The sequence below is a fragment of the Catharus ustulatus genome, chromosome 16, assembly GCF_009819885.2.
Source record: "Catharus ustulatus isolate bCatUst1 chromosome 16, bCatUst1.pri.v2, whole genome shotgun sequence".
Taxonomy (NCBI): domain Eukaryota; kingdom Metazoa; phylum Chordata; class Aves; order Passeriformes; family Turdidae; genus Catharus; species Catharus ustulatus.
In genome coordinates, this window is record NC_046236.1 from 6,324,294 (window position 1) to 6,340,554 (window position 16,261).

Consider the following 16,261-nt stretch of genomic DNA (forward strand, 5'->3'; position numbering starts at 1 on the left):
TTCTATGTAACTATTACAGGGAAGTTAAAATATCTGTTAAAAATGTGAAAAAAAGCTTTAACCATGTGTTGTCAAGGTTATTACATTTTCTTGGGTTAACATTTTCTGTTATGTAAAATACCCACACTCCAGAATACTCAGCTTCAATGTTATGTAACCTTTTTCCTTCCTTTTAGATAACAGTGATCTGATTGCTTGTACAGTCATAACAAAGGATGGGGGTCAAGTTCAGAGATTCCTGGCTGTGGATATTTACCAGATGAGTTTGGTTGAACCAGATGTTGCCAGACTCGGATGGGGAGTAGTTAAATTTGCAGGCCTTCTGCAGGTAAGGGAAGTTGTAGTTTGAGTGGTCAGCTTTTCTGAGCTGAAAATCTACATTTTCTGTTGGATAAATAGTAATACCAATATTAGCTTATATATTTAGGGTCTGTACCATGCTTCCTTGTTTTTTTGGTCACTAGTCTTTTTTCTGCTTCCTTCCTTTTAAAACATTTCTGATTTTCTGAAGAAGTTTACGTAGGTAACCAGAGTCACAATTGCAGATGGGGTAACTTCCTTAACAGGCATTGGGCTCTGCTCATTTGAGCACTGAATTCACATCCTGTTAGCATTGTGTTCCAAGCACTCTACTCAAGTAGCTCATTAATGAACTCAGTTCTGATTTTCCTACAGGTAGAGAAGGTGACAGGTTGTTAATTTTGAAATTATCTGTGTTTAACTAAGGAAGTTTTTCTCATTTGTCTTTTTTTGCCTTAACCATCACTGTTTGTATTTCCTGAAAATTTGCTATGCTCAAATAATTTAACTCAATCTCTATGAATACTGGTTTCTGAAGAAGTAAATACAAGTTATACAACTTGCAGAGTCTGTTTTAGTTTTATTTTGTTGGGTTTTCTAACACTGAAAATGTCTTTGTAAGCTTGAATGGAACATTAATGGGATTTTCTTTCAATGTTAATATTTAACCTAGAATTTAGAAAAGCTTACTTTTTCTTTTTAACTACTTGCCTTCTGCTTCTCATTAGGATATGCAGGTGACTGGAGTAGAGGATGACAGCAGAGCCCTGAACATAATAATTCACAAGCCTGCCTCAAGTCCTCATTCGAAGCCCTTCCCGATCCTCCAGGCCACGTTTATTTTTGCGGATCACATTCGCTGCATCATCGCCAAGCAGCGCCTGGCCAAAGGCCGCATCCAGGCTCGGCGCACCAAAATGCAGAGAATAGCAGGTGAATGAATCATTTCAGGTTGTCCTGAAATAATTCTGGGACACAAGACTTGGCTGTCATTGCAAGTCACTCTATAATGTAAGGCTCAGGCACAAAGAGGAGTGGTGAACCACAGAAAGCTTTAAACAAAGGCTGAGTTTCCAAGGAATAGATTTGGTTTTATATTTAACTTTGCATTTATAAAGTGGATGTGTCACACTTTTATGGCTTTCTTCATACAAAAAAATTTATAGCAAGTTTGAAGATGTTACAGTCTACTTGATATTGAAAATTTTAGGTTGAATGTAATGCAGAGGCATTTATTTTCCATTTTAAAGCAAATTAAAATTTCCATTTTAATGCAAAGGCATTTATTTTCCATTTTCCATTTTATTGTTAATAACTCCTATGGTTTTTTAGTGCAAGGGGCTTCCTGTAATCCTGGCATTGTTTTCCTCTCCACTGTATTTTGAGGTTTCCCTAGTGTCAATGTGGTGTGTACAGCAATGTAGGAAAGGTTGCCAGAAGCATTGACTCTAGTTTGTCAGTGCATTTGTAACCATAAGTCAGAGACAAATGAAGGCAAGTTATGCTAAAATCTGGTTTAGTCTTAAGATCCTGAGCAAGCTATCAATTTTCTTGTCACCTTCTCTTCCTTTTATGTATTTGAGTAACAAAAACTATCAATTGTGATTAAACATAGCTCTCCTGGATCTTCCTGTTCAGCCTTCAACTGAAGTTATGGGTTTTGGACACAGCTCTGGAGCTGCAGCCCAGCACCTCCCATTTAGATTCTATGACCAGTCCCGGCGTGGGAGCAGTGACCCGACGGTGCAGCGCTCTGTCTTTGCATCTGTTGACAAAGTCCCAGGTAAGATTAGCATTCATTAAAAAGCAGTTTTTGCTTTGTGGTTTCTATCTGCAAAAACTGTACTGTAACTTGTACAAGCAGTGAAAAGCTTGTTGTGATGTGTTCCTTAACACACAACTCCAGGATGAGGAAGAATTTTCTCTGAGAGAAACAAGTAATACCTGGGTGTGTATTCTGGGTATGTTGTGAGCAATACTTCCATGCAGTTTCCCCAGATGTCTTAATACCTTCCTTACAAATCAAGTTAGTTTAAACCATGCTTTGCAAACTCAGTATTTATGCAACACATCTCTCAGTTGTGCAGATTTCCTCCTTTAATTTAGTTGTGAATGTTTTTGTGCTGGATTGTGAAAACAACCAGGATGCTGTGCACTTCCTCACCTCCCTCACTGAGCAAGACAGAAAAGGGCCACAGCTACTCCTAAAAACATTAACTTGGAACTGGGACTAAAGGAATGATTCTAAATCAATGAACTTTTTGCTTTCTTGTCTCCTTATTGTCTGTTTCACAAATTTACTTCCAGATGGTGACATTTTTCTTTTTGGGTTGAGTCATTTTAAAGGGAAATCTCATACTGCTTTGGAAGTACTTAACTGTGCTGTATTATACAAAAGATCTCATTACCACTTACTGCCTGGCATTTCACAGAACTCAGCATTTCTGTTTAACTGTGATTCAGAATTCAAATGCACAGAATTCAAATTACTTAGAACAGTAAGCAGATGTTTTACTGCTTTAAGACTAAATTGGAACTCGCTTGCCCAAGTCCTAACTGAGGAACAGAAATTATAAAACCATAGATACAGTCAGTCAGGTGTTTCAAAGACAAGTGTACATTGTGTGAGGGGAGTGTTTTCCTTATTTGACATGACTTCCACAGAAAAGGTGTGGTTGGAAAGATGCCAGTGTTGCTGTTTCAGCTTTCTCTAAGGAGAGTGCACTTTGTGTTCCTAACAAATGACTTCATCTACTAATATGAAGGGGGTATTTGAGATGATGCAAGTCGTTTGTTCAAGCAACCACATACTTTATTTGAATCCAAGAAACATAGTCTTCCACTTGCAGATCCAGAGGGAAAAGTATTTTGAAACTTTTATTTGATACAAAATATGAGAAATGAGGCACAGAACTTGAAGTATTTCAAGTGCAGCATCTTTGAAATGCATTTTATGACAGGTAGTAATATAATAAAAATTAATTTAATATCCCATTTTACATCTGATTATAAAACAAATATCAAATGTGGGTTTGTTCTCTTATCTTTGCTGAGGAATGAATAAGGTTTCCTCATTCCTATTGATTTTCATAGGAATCTGTGCTTATCTCCTAATCAGGCTTGCAGTGATTTTTACTTTTAAGAGGAGAATTTTGTGGCTTTGAAAAAATCATTTAACAAGTTGCAGTTAAATTACTGGCTTCATATATTCACTTCTTACTGCTACAAACTTTGAGTTTGAGTTCTGCAGAGCTCTCACAGTCAGTTAATTTGGTTGTACCTTTAAGAAACAAATTATGCTTTCCCTTGATGATGATGTCCTTGCAGATTTAAAGGACAGCTGTGTTTTTTTGGCAACATTTTTAGAAGACTAATTACTATTTTTGGTAAGACCACATTGACTATCAGTGCTGTGCATCCAGTGTGGTTTTTAAGAAATTAACAATCATATAAATGCTTTCATTCCTCCTGCAAATTTCAGTCTATGAAGAACTTTCACACAGCTATTGAATCAGTTCCCCACTTCATTACTGTCAATGAGTTTAGAATTTTCAAGAAGACTCATTGTAGTTGTCGGGTTCAGTTTCTCTCCTAGTGCCTACATAAAGCTCTGCATATGTCACTAGAGAACTTGCAGTTACTTTCTCTGCTCCCTTACTGTTGTCAAAATGGACTTCATTTTCCTTCACTGTTCCACAGTTAAAATCTTGGTGTCTGGGGGGAAGAGGATGAGGATTGTTACAGCTTAAAACAGGGTTTTATGCAAGACAAGTGAAGGGTGATGAGAATGCCACAGACAATGCTTCAGAATATCTCCCTGAACACAATGAAAAGTGCAGGTTATCCAAGTGCAGGGACATGCTGTAATCATCTCCTGCTGGACTGGACAGTTCTCAGCAGAGAACGCAAGCAAAACCCCGCCTCGATCAATTTTATCATTATGAAGTCATGGCTATGAATATACTCCAAGGTCTATTTTAAGTTACTGGCCTTTGCTAGAATGTTAGAGCATTTTAGGGATAGTGTAGTTGGCTGGATTGTTCACCATCTCATGTATTAGCCATGTATGAATGTATTGTACTTCTGAAGCACTCTGTGTAAATAAAGAATTACACTGTTTTCAAAGAAACCAGCAGACTTGGTCAGGACCCTGTGAACAAAGGTCTTCAATTGGAAGTAAATAAATAATGACTTCCTCTTCAAGCAAACTCAAGAATTAGTTTCAAGTATCAGCTGTATTCTGAGATTTATATGCCCAGTGTGTCTTAAGGGAAATGTTAACGATTTCCAGCAAAAGGTACATCTAAATATTTTAACAAGTGTGGTTGCTTACCTACTAAGTAAATTTTGAAAAGCAAAAGGAATCAATATATTCCTCTTGCTATTTTATCCATTGTTAATATCTTAGTAGATGGTGATAAGGTTTTGAGGGAAAAAAATAGGAAAAAACCTTCTTGTTAACATTAGCATGGCAAGCAAACCATAACAGTCTTCTTTTTAAAGTCTGATGGAAAAAATTCATCCATAGCTTTGGAACCCTTTGTGTAGTATGAACTGATATTCCTGTCATCATCAGAACCTTCTAACTGTTATTTTGTTTCCTGTAGCTATGATTAATTCTGTTCACCTTTTCTTTACAAGTATTTCCTGAAGAAGTTTCCTGATTCTAATATTTTTTCTTGGTCAGTGGTTTCCCATTTACAGTATTTTGAGTGGTTTAGGCTTACTTTTCCCTTCTACCTAAACTAGCTTCTGTTAGTACACTTAAAATCCTTCCTTTGCCGTTGTTTTGGAAGAGAAAATACGTTGAGGTCAGTTTGAAGCAAATACTCCCGTGTAAGGAATCAGTCCATGAGTGCTGTTCTGCAGAAGCTTTGGGCTGAAAATCCTGCTAAATCAGGCCAGCTTTCCCTATGACAGTCGTGGGAGACCTTGTTTACTGTTTTGTACTGTTCAGGTGAGAGTGGAAGGTTTCTTCTCCGTTGAAGTGCAAACTGTGGGTATAGAGTGCTTCGGATGGGTATGGCTTTTACCAGCACTGTAAGGGAAGCTAAATATCTTGATGTAAGCTCTTCTATGCCAGTGGCTTTAGGAGTTATTATTAATTTTATTCACATTAACAGTTGGCTTTGCCTCACTTCTGTGGCTGCAAGTCCTTGTTTCCCCATCCTAACTGGTATTTCAAACTATGAAGTGTATATGAAAAATCTAATATACATGGGCTATGATTAAAAACTATAGTGCTCAGGGCCAGTGATACGTGTGGAAGTCTCTCACATTTGAGGTGATTCAGTTTGTGGTCAACATTTTTCAGACTGTCAGACATCACTGTGTGTAACCTCAGTTTAACTTACCTGAATGATTGTAGAAGATTGATCAGTTTAGTTTCTGAAATAAAATATGTGGATTTATCTGCATTTATGGGATTATTAGCTCCTTACCAGCTATTTTGTTTTTCACTGGAAGATTGGTGATCACTCGGTGATTTAGTTCTTTCAAGTGGTGTTCATCTGGAACATAATCAATTATAATTTAACTTGGTGAAAGTGACATTTAGATGCCTGTCTAAAACTGCTGCGGTGCTGCAGAAATTGAAATGGCATTGTGTTTCTGCAAGTGGTTTGGGGTCTAGTTCTTGGTGTGGGAGGTAGGAGGTGGGACTGCAGATGAAGTCTGATTATTAACAGTACTGATGTTTGTTAGCTTTCTTCTGTACTTTCTTCACTGTTGTTTTCACTTGTAGCACAACCTGTCAGTGTGTTGCTGCTAATAGCATTTTCCTGACTTATCATATCTATGTTTTAAAGCTTTCAGAGCTTCTTGTAACACGTCCATTTAAACTGAGTTTTGGGTGGCCACATCCTGTGTGGCTCCAGCATGTTCCCCATATGAGATTCTCTGAGTGAATCATCCATGTAGTGCCATGGGAGATTACCTATATAAAAGGATAAAGAACTCTGTGGTGCAGTTCCAATCTTACCTGATTATCAGATACCTTCCCTTTCCATGTTGACTGTATTGTTAGGTGTTTTATAGTCCACATTGTGGCTACTTTCAGTAATTCATAGGACTGCCAAAAAAAACTTTCCCATGGGAGAGGGAGGAGAGCTGCAGAAGCAGAAAAGTTGTGTACTCACCTGACCTACAGCCCATGGTGAAGACAGTTCTTTTGCTGTAAGAAGTGTATCAACTTCTGAAAAGCTGCTTGCTATCAAACCCTGAAGAGGTGACTATAGGTATGTAGTTATTGAAGAAGAAAGGAATGAATGCAAGGTGGTTAGGAAAGAAAAGGATGCTACACTGCAAAGAGTTTGAAGAAATATGCTAGAAGCCAGAAAACAACTCATCTAAGAAGTGCTGTTAGACACTGTATAGACCTTTCCAGTCTTCAGACTAGAAAAAGTTTTGTTTTAGAGGCTGGATGAAATTCAGTGCCAGCATTAGATGTGACTGATTAAAATTTTCTGAAGTTATGTCTAGTAAAAAATGTAAATCTTCTATCTAAGAGGTTTTTTTTATTTGCTTTTGACTCAATTTCCTTTTCGTGTTAAGGTCAGTGAATATATTGACTATATCAAAGTTGAAGAGTTTTGATACATTTTGACTGTTTGTGCAATCTCTACGTTTTAAAATGCTTTGAATTCTTTAAACTCTACTTCCTTATTAATCAGCACTTGTAGCCTATTTTCAGGTTTTCTGGTTTCCAAGGTAAAGTTGGGAGAGGGCACATCCTCTGGGTCACTACCAATTAGGTTGGCACCACCTTGATACAGGATTTGCTTTTACCTTTTCCCAGGTTGCTCAACAGCTTGACTCTTTCAAGGTACTATTTAACTTGTAAACTTCACTGTCCTGTTTTGCAGGCTTTGCTGTAGCCCAGTGCATAAATCAGCACAGTGCATCCCCACTCTCGTCACCATCCCCTTCCAGTGGCAGTGGCAGTACAGGGCGCTGTGATTCAGTGACTGCAAGCTCGACATCCACTCCTTCTGCTGCTCAGAGCCCTGCAGGTATCCACTCACCACCTTCAGCCTAGGCACTGAGGGATACAGAGCAGTTTATTGTAAAATTAACTTACTATGTTACTGGATTAAAAGAGTAGAGCTTTATGGTTTTAGATCACTAAATCAACTAAGCCAATTAAAAGTAAATTGTGGTGTAAATTGCAGTGATCTCTTCAGCTTTCTGGAACTCTAAATACTTGGTTTCTTTCAGTAGAGGCTTTAAGTACTTGTGAAATAATGTCCTCCTGTTTCTCTGGCATCTCTCCTAGCACAAACAGTTTAGAATGTTGAGGGGTTTATTTGTTGGTGGTTTGTTTTAACCTGAAGTATTGCTTTGAATAAATCTGTAATGTAAACTGTTAGCCTTTCACCATAGTGGATAAGTTGATTTCCACATAAAGCATCTTTTTTTGACCTGGATGACATTTGCATTTGTGTGTTTATCTGATCCTCAAGTTAATTTGTAGCAATGGGCCAAATATGGAATATTTGAAAATTGTTATTTAGGATGTTAATATTGTAAAGTTTTTCCAATAACACTCTTGTGGCTGAACACCTCCACATTTCAGGAGGCTGTTTCATTGGTGCAGAAGAGGCTGCAACATAAATAGACTGACAGTGTAACTTTCACAAATGTAGGTTGCATGTGTTTGCATTGATCAGTATATTTAGTGGTGTGCTTAAACTGGAACTTCTTGTTGCATTTTCCCTCCTTTTTATGTAGTAATTGTAAAGAATCTTGTAGTGGTCTGTTGAGTGCAAATTGTGTGAGGCAAAGCCTCAGGCTGGAGTCTAAACAGGGAAATCCCAAACAGTGCATCCTGAAGTGCTTTCATGCCAGAAGTGACCTACTCTACCTCATTTTGGATGTAAAACAAGAGAGATCACTTTATTCTCAATACTTTTTTAAGCAAGCCCTTGTTTTAATGGTCACTTCCAATATTGATCACTCCTTGGGAGGGTTGTTCTGGCTGCCCCTTCTAAGACATGCCATTTTGCATTTATTTGGAAAACACATCTATATCTAAAATTCATTGCAGTCCTACATGAAATGATGCAAACTTTGTTAGGTATTGAGTGTTTTCAGGTTTTACTGAACAGTGTCAGCAGGTCAATGTGCATTATAAGTTTAAAGTGAGTATCCCTGCTGGAAAGGGTAATGAAAGGGTGCTGATGAAGTTAAGGAACAATAAATCTGTAAAGCTTTCTAGCACCCAGACTTTAGATTAAAAAGCATCTATTACCTTGAGAGACTAACATACAGTCAAAATAGTCCTGCGATATATGTAATTTCAGAATAAAATTTGGTATATTTTTCTGTATACCATCTATTCAAAATTTTATTTTCTCTGTTGGTAGTACCCAGTCTCTTTATGGCCCATGTAATATGTAGTCGTTGCACAGAGAAGTGCTGCCATTTGTCAGAACTCTCAGGCTGGAATGGCACTACAAGAAAACATGGATTTGATGACATGTTTCTCCTTAGCAGTGTAAAAAGGCTCATGTACCGTGTCTTTTGCAGTGTTTGAATCCTCTATGGTCAGGAAGAGAAATGCAACTACAGGTTCTTGCCAATAGTGACTAAGAGAAAACTGTGGTAAAGGAAATGATAATAAAGAATCTGTATTATTTCTGTAGGTATAAGCAATATGCTCATTCACACAAATATTAAGCAAGACTGTGCTTCATTTCAGACTGAGGTCTTTCAAGCACACAAAATCTGGCTTCTATGAAAAAAATGCATAGATCCCAAACACATAATTACTCATCAAATATAAAAATATAGTGAATTATTGAAGTATAATCACATACTGTAGTTAATAAAATTGCAGTCTACTTACACAACATGTTGGCATTTGTGTAACATAAGGTTCTGTTTCCTATTCCTGCATTTTAAAAAGGTTGTCAGGAGGCTGCTCACTGGTTTCCAAAAAAAAGGAAAACAACAATAAACCCCAAATTCTTCCCTACCTTCCTCACCTTCAAAAATAAAAATAATGAAAAAAAACCAAACCAAAAACAGAGGGAAAGTAGTTTGAAATGCCTGGTTCCAGGATGCACTTTACCCAGTTCTGTTGCCTGAACTGCCCACCTTGACCTTCACTGTGACTTAATCATAAAATATGTGCAAAAATGCCACATGTCATGCAGGAAAACTCTTTGGGTGTGCTTTGATTTTTTTTTTTTTTTCATTTTTATTTTGTGATGCTTTAACAAATATAGCTGTGAGGATCCACTTCTGTGCCTATCATTGGGCACAGTCACCTTCAGTCAAGTCAGAGAAAATGAACCTGGCAATGTCCACCAGCTGCTTCAATGCCAAATCAGCAGCCTGCATTAACCTGCTGCAGGGATAACTTGAGCTCAGCTCCTGGATTTTGTTCTGCTCAGAGGGCAGTTACAAAGAGGAAGACAATGACTGTAGGTGCATGAGCAGATGTTCTGTTGCAATAGGGTAGCACAGTTGGTGCTGAAGTACATGCAATGTGGCTTAGGGGTTTTGCTCTGATCTTTAGGACCAAGAATTCCTGCCATGTATGTGGTTGTTCAAAGTATGAGTGATCAGTTCAGACTAATATTAGTGATTGAAGTATATTTGGTGCATATTATAGTTTAGTTTCTTTGTAAAAGAATGTCATTAATGCCTAGAAACTGTTCCTAAAATCAAACTAAAGCATCAAGTGTGTGTAATTCTTCAAAGTTGCTGCCCTGGTCTGTACCAAACTGCTTAGTGCAGTTGGAGGCAATAATGAACAAGTAGTGGTTTAAAACCTGTGACTGAGTCTCTGATGGTGTCTCAAGGCCCTTGTTACAGACTAATGAGAATTCTGAAGTCCCTGGAGCTGGGTCTTCTGGGAGGTGTGGATGTAGGAAGGGTTTTCCCCAGCTCCTGGAGCTCTGTTGACGTTTTTTGCCCGTACTCAGTGTCAGTTCGGTAGTGTCATTCTCAGGATCAGTGTCTCTGCATTGACTGCTTGACCAGTTTACTGCAAGTTTGCATGTTCTCCCCTTTGTGGTATTTACATGTAATTGTGATCTGTAGTGGTAACTTGCCAGGAAGTGAGGGTCTGTTTGACCATGTGCAGGTAGCTGTCCTGTGGGCTTGTGCATGAGCAGAACTCTGCTGAGGTAGGTGACAGTGTCATGAGCACAGTGTGGTTTAGATCAGGTCACTCAGCTGGGATATGGAAACAATTGTTGGTATTCACCCACTTCTGTGTAAAGCAGTGGTTTTCCCTTAGCTTAACCACTTGAGGACAGTTGAAACTAAACTGCCTTACTCTGCTGTGAAGCAGAAGAGGAGACTTGCATGATGTGAAGTGGCTTTTTTGAGGAGGAAGTAACCAGTTACTGATGAACAGCAAGCAGTTACCAGAATCTGTTTTATGTCCCAAGGTAGCAGCTGAATGCGCTGCAGTCTATCATGTGTGACTCTGTCTCATTTCCCACTCCATTTTGAACACACAAATTTGTAGGAGCTCTCTGCCCCTCCTTCCCTGTTCCCCTGTTGATTCTGGCACCTTCTCAAGTTGTTGAGCCTGAAAAGCATCCTGGGTTGCTCAGGAACTTCAGATGAGAAGGCCAGAGTAGATAAAGGGGAGATGCCTATCTGGACTTCAAGGAAACTCCCTCAACTACCTTCCTTAAATCTTGAGCCACACAGCTGTTTATACTGTGAACTTGTGATTATAGCGTCCTAAGCTACAGTCTGTTGACAGATTTAAACTAGTCAGAGTTTGATATATTTGAGATGATACTTATAAATCTTAACAGAGTTGTTTCAGGAAAAAAGATTTGGAACATAGGCAATTTTTACATAACACAGTGATAGATGAGAACAAAATAAAGACAAACTGCGTGTTAATTAAGAGAATGTTACAACATGGAGGGTATACTGATGATTAAGCAGCAAAAGAGCTTTCAAAAACATGTCACAGGAAAAAGTTACACTAATTCAACATTTTGTAAAAATAATTTGTTATCACTCGAACCTGCATCAGTCACACAGTGTTGCATCAACTGCTTTGTCATGAGTGAAATAAACTCCTATGATTCCCGAGTTTGTTGGCTATCCCGCCTGGTAACTATCACACTGCTTTATGGCACAGATATTTTAAGGGCTGGCAACTCCAAAAAAATCATCCAGAAAAATCAGAAATCATCCCTTAAAGAAAGCAGAATGCTTAGCAAGACAGAAAAATCAGTATCAGGTTCTACAAGTGCTGCTGTCAGGTTGATTTTTCCTTGTATTGACATGATTTTTTTTTTAATTATCATGTGCTTTTGAAAATGTTGCTGTGCGTAAGGTAGAAATGTTCTCTTGTTAGGCAGATTTTAGTCATCAAGTTTCAGAGCTTAGAATACAGTCATGTCTTGGCTACCCTTTCTGGAACTGTGCACTTCTTTAAAGTGCTTATTTTCATATATGTCAAGGATTAGATATAGAAGCTCTGTTACTGTAAGTTAGCAGTCTTCCAGAATTATGAATGTATTAATGTCATGTGTGCTGTATTTTATTAATTTTTAAGTTGTCTTAACTTTTAAAAAGCAATTGGCTTTAGTACTTAAGAAAATGTTTACATGGGAGCAATAGATAATGACTTCACAAGGCACTGATCTGTGCCACTTAAGCTGTATTTTATGCTTTTGGCAGGTATTGATGATAAAAGATCTAAAATAAGTACTAAGAGCTGTCCCTTGTTGCAGAGAACATATTGGATTCCAGTCTGTAAAATTAAATTTCCATTCCAAGGAGAGGGTGATTAATCAAGCATGGAGAGCTTCTAAGAGCAGTGTCTGCCTTCCTATTGAAACCATCTCTGTCTCTTCCCTCTATAATCAGTAATGTAAATGTGGTTTGACCTCCTGCTCTATGATGCTGTAGTAATTTTCTGACTAGGTGAGGAAGTACTTTTGTTCTTAGAAAGTTTCTTTTCTAGGAACTTTCTATGCACCAAACATCATCATCTGAACTGCTGTTATCTTTTCAAACTGTGTTTGACTTTGTCATAAACCAAGTGCTACTGTTAGGTATGAGAGTAGTAGGGCTGAACAGTCTGCAGTGTTGTCAGTACTGCACTGCATATAATTCATGGCCAGGGGAAAGGAGAATAATTCTGTGCCACCAGAATTTGTGGTAAATAACTTATCTCAAAGTTTCCAAAGCAGGTGAGTAGATTGTAATGCAAATAAATACCTGCCATCCCGCCTTGGTGCAAATGCTGTTGGTATTGCCGGATACAGCCCAAACTTAAGAACTTTTTCAGATAGGAAGCAGAAAATTAAGTTCATATAAGCTCATTTATTTCTAAAGAATGAATACTTCCAGCTTCAGAAGTATTTCCCAAACATAGAAGGCTCCTGGTATGATGTCAAATTGTATTTAAGATACCAGCAGTTACGGGTGTGTCCTTGTCACTTATTCTTGTTGCTGCTCTAACATTTATCCTTTGTCTCCATTCCAGTTTCCCTTCCCTGTGTCATTGTTGAAGCCTCTGTATGATTTCTGGCTGTGTTTCCCTCTAGTAAGGTCTGGCAGGAAAGGACGCCGGCGGGTGTTTAGTCTGTCGGAGGCTGACAGTCACGGTGGACACTGGGTTTAGGCCTTCCAGCAGCAGCTGCAGCAGAAACTCCCGCAATACCCACTCAGGCAGGTTCCTCCATAAGACTTCACAAGCCCATAACAATCAATAGAACATATTTGCTTTCCATGCTGACAGCAATGACAGTGAGGTAGGAAACTGAAGAAAACATGATAATGTCTCTGTGTTTTGTTTTGGGAGAACTGTAAAGCAATAATCAGCTGGTTTTGAAAACCTTGTCTGCAGCTTCTCCCATGTCTCTGGGCACTCTTGCCAAAGGTGGAAATTGTGCTATTGAGCCTCCAGCTTCAAAGCAGCCATGTCTTCATTTGCACAGGGCAACCCTGGCTGTAGTGAAATTTAGTAAGTGCAGGCTCCTTGGATGGACAGTAATGCAGGTCCTTGGCCAAAGCAAGAGATCTTTTTATAGCACAGGTCAAATGGACAGGCATTCAGTGTAAGATTGTCTCTGGACTCTGATGACAGAAACTTAATTTTTCTGTGATCATCAAATTCTGGCAGCTGTGACTTTATGGACTATTTGATTGTCCTCACCTGAGGAGGTGAGGAGGGGGAAGCAGATGCAAAAAAATATGAAATCCACTCCAGATGACCTTTGTTATATAATATATTTTAACTTGTATTAATTAACTCTTTTCTTTTGTTACTATTGTGGCAGGAAGATACTTTGCTCAGCTAATAGTATATAAACACCCTTTTTGATCTTTTGGATTTAATTTGCAACTTTTTGGTTAATGTCTTGTAATTTGTGTTTTTGTTATCCTTTCAGAGTATGTTGCTGTACAGCTTAGGACACTTCTCTGTGGATGATATTAATTCTTTCCTTTTTCTGTCCTTTTCCATCTTCTTTCACAATAACCCTTCTTAACATAAGTTAATATAAAAAGTTGAGTGTTTTAGTTGGGATTTTTTGCTGTAGTTATAATCTTTGTAGCATCAAAGAAGTGCTGAAAAACATTTAAGGCTGTTGAAGGCTCTGCATCTGAAGAGAGCTAGTAATACCCCAAAACTTGCAAAATTACACCTTGGTTTCAGTAAGTAAAATAAGTTTGGAGTTATGGAAGGATGTTTGTTAGAACTCAGTGTTAAGATTAGAACCATGTTAAGAAACTGACTTCACTCTCCCTGTTTTTTTTGCAGATCTGGCATATATTTTGTGCCAGAACACTATTTCTTAAATACATTGAGGATAGCTGGAGATAAATAGAAATGCTGTTTTCTAGTATTAGGTGGTATCCTTTTGATATTTAAGAGCAAAGCATATCTCAGTGACTGGTAGTTTTATCCAGGGAAAAATTGCAATTTTTTTTCTTTCTATCCAAAAGTCAAACTGCAACAACATGGTGGGAGTTTAGGTTTTTTGAAAGCCAGTTAGTATTTTATATGCAGCATAAAGGGAATTTCCAGATAATCAGTAGAGAAATTAATCTGTAAACGTGCCAGGTACATGAAACTCTGGAGAACCAAGAGCTTGGTACCTGCTTAAAGACAGACATTCTTGTGAGCTCTAGACAATGTTCAGAGCTCTCCCTCCTCCACCCCTTTTTGTGTTGGGGTTTGCTTTTTGTCATTTTGACAGTAGTACCACCATGGGTTACAGCAGTCAGCACCATTCCCTGAAATTCAGTGCCAGAGTTACAGAAGTGAGGCAGGCAGTGACTGAGGACTTCCTGAGAGGAGAGAGAGACTGGCTTCTAGCAAGAGTAAATAAAAGCTGGAGGGAAGCAGAGGAGAGCTCTGATCTTGTATTCTCTACAAATACTGCCATTGAAATTCTGGCCAGTATATTCTGCTTACAGTTTTTGATATTTTTTCTTTCTTTGTTTTTTGAGACTTTTGTGTAGAAAGTTTGGACTTGTTAACTCCAGATACTTTTTTTTTTTTAATGGAGATTTTTTTTCAAATACTTTTTTCCCTAAGAAGGGAATGATTTTAGCATTAACTTAGAACCTGCCTGGAAGGATTTGGGGACAATCCAGCATAGCAAAAGAATATGTATGTCTTTCATTATTTCAGTAAATGCAAGTGTTATGAAAATACATTGATATTCTATTGGGAGAGGGGAAGGAATGGTTTCAGAAATGGAGTGTGGATTCAGAAGTTGCATAGAGCTGTAATAGAAATGTGGTGTATACAATATTCTGAACACAATGCCATTGATTGATAACACCTACCAGAATGCCTCAGGTTTCTGAATCCTGAATTTGCATGACTCTTCATGCTATAGTGTAAGATTAAAAAGTTATCTTGGCAAAGAACATTTGATATCCTTTTAAGATTTTATAGATTCAAAAAGCAGAAACTCACTCTTCTGTGCATACTGAAATGTTAGTGTTTAGCTTGGAATTCAGAGAAATGAGCCTGTATTTCATTGTTTTAGCAGTTCATTTTCCATGTGATTCTTGCATCACTTCCTCTGTTATCAGTTGCTACATTCTCACTAAAGCTTCTTGACAGATAAAAAGAATTTGTAGGGTTACTTTGGGTCTGTCCTTATAGTTCAAAAATAACCACTGATGTCTCTTATTTTAAAGTAGACTTTTTTACCATCTATAAATCTTGTTTTTATCAAAGCAAGAAGCTTTAGCCACCAGTTCAGCAAAAAGTACGTGTGAGTGGTTTCTGAAGTGAGAATGCACCATTGTTTGGGTTATCTTACCCATAAGGTAAAAAAAATCAATTATTTTAGTGTTACCCACTGATACCTTACTGATACTCATTCCATTCTCTACTTTTTTTTTTTCTTTTTTTCCCCCCCCTCCTTTGTCTTGTTCATGCTTTCTGTTCTTTTCCAGGACTAATTGGAATCATATTAAAACTGAAATATTTTTAAGGTCGCTATGTATTAAAACCATAACAATTCTTAGCTTCTGTATTCACTACATTGCCTTGTAGGCTTTTCTGCAGATGCCTGTACACTTGAACACATGCTGTTTCTTACAAAAGCTTTAAAACTGGTCTGTCTTGAAGCTGGATACCTGTTACTTTAATGGCATCTATTATTGTAGTCTGAAAAAAACCTGACTTTTCTCGATCATCTAAGGTTGTATCATCTCATCCCCTCCACCCTCTCCATCCTGAGCCAAATGAACAGCTTGCTTGACAGTTCACTAGGATTTTTAGGGGGAAAGGACAGTACAAATAGCTATTAATGTTGGAGGGTTTTTTCATAACATGGGAAGGTACAGTAGCATATCAGTTTTCTGTAGCATTTATGCTTATTCTCAGTTTTAAGACTGTTTGATGCTCCATGCTTAGGAGGACAAAACCCCCATGTCTCACCAGGCTGTGTAAAACAGGCCTCTTGCAGCACCTTTCAGTTGCTGTAAGGACATGATCCTCCTTCCTCTTCTG

General features: G+C 38.1%; 1 protein-coding gene across 5 annotated transcripts in view; it reads left to right on the forward strand.

Annotated features, from left to right (window-relative positions):
• CLEC16A (C-type lectin domain containing 16A) overlaps positions 1-16,261 on the forward strand; it is a 60,478-nt gene that overhangs the window by 38,604 nt on the left and 5,613 nt on the right. For 3 of the 5 annotated variants that reach the window (XM_033073890.2, XM_033073886.2, XM_033073887.2), the window contains 4 exons: positions 177-328; positions 1,029-1,233; positions 1,916-2,083; positions 7,164-7,310. In XM_033073890.2, coding sequence (XP_032929781.1) covers positions 177-328; positions 1,029-1,233; positions 1,916-2,083; positions 7,164-7,310 — 672 coding nt within the window. Of the gene's footprint in view, positions 1-176; positions 329-1,028; positions 1,234-1,915; positions 2,084-7,163; positions 7,311-12,830; positions 12,955-16,261 lie in introns of those variants that run through there. The other 2 variants (XM_033073888.2, XM_033073889.1) reach the window with 2 other exon arrangements.